Raw genomic sequence first — 2,180 nt, forward strand, 5'->3', positions numbered from 1 at the left:
TTTATAAAAAATCAAGGTAGGTACATTAAAAACCTTGAAATCCCTTGTCCGGTACTCGCCTATTTGGAGAATCAATTTAAAATTCAAATTGATTCCTAAAGGAAAACAAGAGAGTATTGAATGATTAAATGTATCGAGCAAATTAGCTTAACTTTGAAAAGTAAAACATTATAATTAGTCTGCATTCATAACGATGAAACGACTAAATATGTTATAACTTGTTTACTTTCACATTCTATGTATGATATTTGAGTAAAATCATATCTGCAAGATTGCTATTGACATGATGAACATACATGTAGTTTCAGAGAAAACAAGTGAAGTAATGTTGATGGAAAATACAGACGAATTATATTCAACATCATTGTCAAAGAGTTCACCAACCAGCAGGATTTCGTCAATGCATTTAAACAGAACATTAAGCATAAAGTATCAAACAGCAACGTTTATATCTGAAAATATCCAATCATCTTCTTCATCAAACTTGTGGTTGAATGATTCAAGAACTACCAATGCTATTACGAGTGACACCAGTGATGAATTTGCTCCAACGTTTATTGGTGGGTGCTTCATGATAATGACTATCACTTTCAACCTTAAAGACGAAATCGCTTTGAGAAGCAATTATAATATTAAAGATACCAAATAAATCGGTTACACAAAAAATACTTCACATTAGCGTGTTATGAACATGTATTACGACATAAACACCTTGTTAAAGTTAGTAAAAGGCAGATACATAATTAAAATAATGCCAGACAAAAATGACTAATTTCACAACTCTTACTTGGATACAATCAATTTAACTGACAACAAACTTTGCTGCGCACGTTTGTCCGACATTTTCAGCCAAATAATTGTACGTATGTGTAAGACATACTTAAGTCAATAAGTAATTTTCCTTTTTCGTGTTAGTTTCAATCCCATAAAAATAATTAGTTTTTGATCTTGTCGAAAAGTATCTCAATAGCGCATCCTTGTCATTCTGTATGAAAGAAACATCATGAAGATGAAATAACATTTCAGTTGCTGCAGCCTGTGGAGTATTTCCTATTGTTATATGTTCATCAGTAGTTTGTTTCAAGAAACGGTAATAGTTGAACTTTTCTATGTTTTAATACATTTTACGTATTTCGATCTTATACTTTTTAAATCAATAAGTGATAACCATATAAAAATGTAATGAAGGAAACTCCAAATTGTTGATACAACCTGTTTTATTCATTTTCAATATTTCAACTCAGTTTGGTAATAATTTCAATTTCTCTGTATCATGATTATTAAACTAGAATATCGCTTTAATCAAACTTTCAGCCGCAGTTGCAACTTGTCATCCATACTTTGCTTTCAAATTTATTTATAACTTCTGTGGCTTGTTTTATTGAAAGTGATGAAATTTATTGCAGACAGAATGGTGCCATGTTAGAGTCTAACTATTGCACAGTTCCCCAAAACCAAGCAGCAGAAGTACAATATATTAATCAGGAATTACATATTTATTCAGATCTAGCAGAAGATACTTATGTTTCCGTTTTATAAAGAAACTCTACTGGCCAATCAATGGTCAATCCAACATTTTTTTTTTTTTACATACTACCTGCGTCGCTAAATACAAATAATTACCATAACGTATATGTTTTATATCTTTATGTATGTGTTATTTATTCATTCACGAAGCTCAACTATGTGCTATAATACCAGTGTTGTGAGGTCACCCGATTGCTTAACACAACTTTTGTGGTATATACAAATCACTCCGTCTGTCTGTCTGTCTCTCCGTCTCTCTGTCCACATTTCATCTAACCGATACTTCTACTAGACCACTCGGAGGTTTTGATGAAACTTTATAGGAAGGTTGGATAATATTCACAAACAGGTATAGTTATTGTCAGGGGACTCTAACGGGGGATACTCTAATGTAAGTGTTTACATGGTGTAATTTCCTAAACACATTTCGTTCTAACCAACTCGAGAGGTTTTGATAAAACTAAGTAGGAAGGTTGGGCATCATATGCAGAGGTGCATGATGGATTCAAAAGACTGTTGGGATAATCAAAATTAATCATATGTTGATGCACATTTGGGAATATGATTGATGTCGAAGAACAGCAAAGGGTAAAATATTTTATGCATTCAAAGCGAGGGTGGGGTGCTTTGTTGTAAGCTTGCGCATAGTATTT

At 32.4% G+C, this 2,180-nt stretch overlaps 1 protein-coding gene across 1 annotated transcript; it reads left to right on the forward strand.

The window, feature by feature from the left end:
• Nucleotides 1–202: 202 nt before the first annotated feature.
• On the forward strand, nt 203–1,539 carry LOC148610358 (uncharacterized). Its single transcript, XM_088543186.1, has 3 exons — nt 203–560; nt 1,027–1,090; nt 1,407–1,539. The coding sequence occupies exons 1-3, from the start codon at nt 284–286 to the stop codon at nt 1,537–1,539; spliced, it is 474 nt and encodes a 157-aa protein (XP_088399312.1). The 5' UTR covers nt 203–283.
• The last annotated feature ends 641 nt before the right edge of the window (nt 1,540–2,180 follow it).

Source organism: Perna viridis, chromosome 8 (assembly GCF_037379345.1).
Source record: "Perna viridis isolate PV_CMFRI_1.1 ecotype Kerala chromosome 8, ASM3737934v1, whole genome shotgun sequence".
Taxonomy (NCBI): Eukaryota; Metazoa; Mollusca; class Bivalvia; order Mytilida; family Mytilidae; genus Perna; species Perna viridis.

Coding starts and splice junctions, on each gene's coding strand:
- LOC148610358 (XM_088543186.1), top strand. CDS start 284: ATGATGAACATACATGTAGTTTCAGAGAAAACAAGTGAAGTAATGTTG. Junction 561..1,026: donor ATTTGCTCCAACGTTTATTG/GTGGGTGCTTCA, acceptor ATAACATTTCAG/TTGCTGCAGCCTGTGGAGTA. Junction 1,091..1,406: donor GTAGTTTGTTTCAAGAAACG/GTAATAGTTGAA, acceptor AATTTATTGCAG/ACAGAATGGTGCCATGTTAG.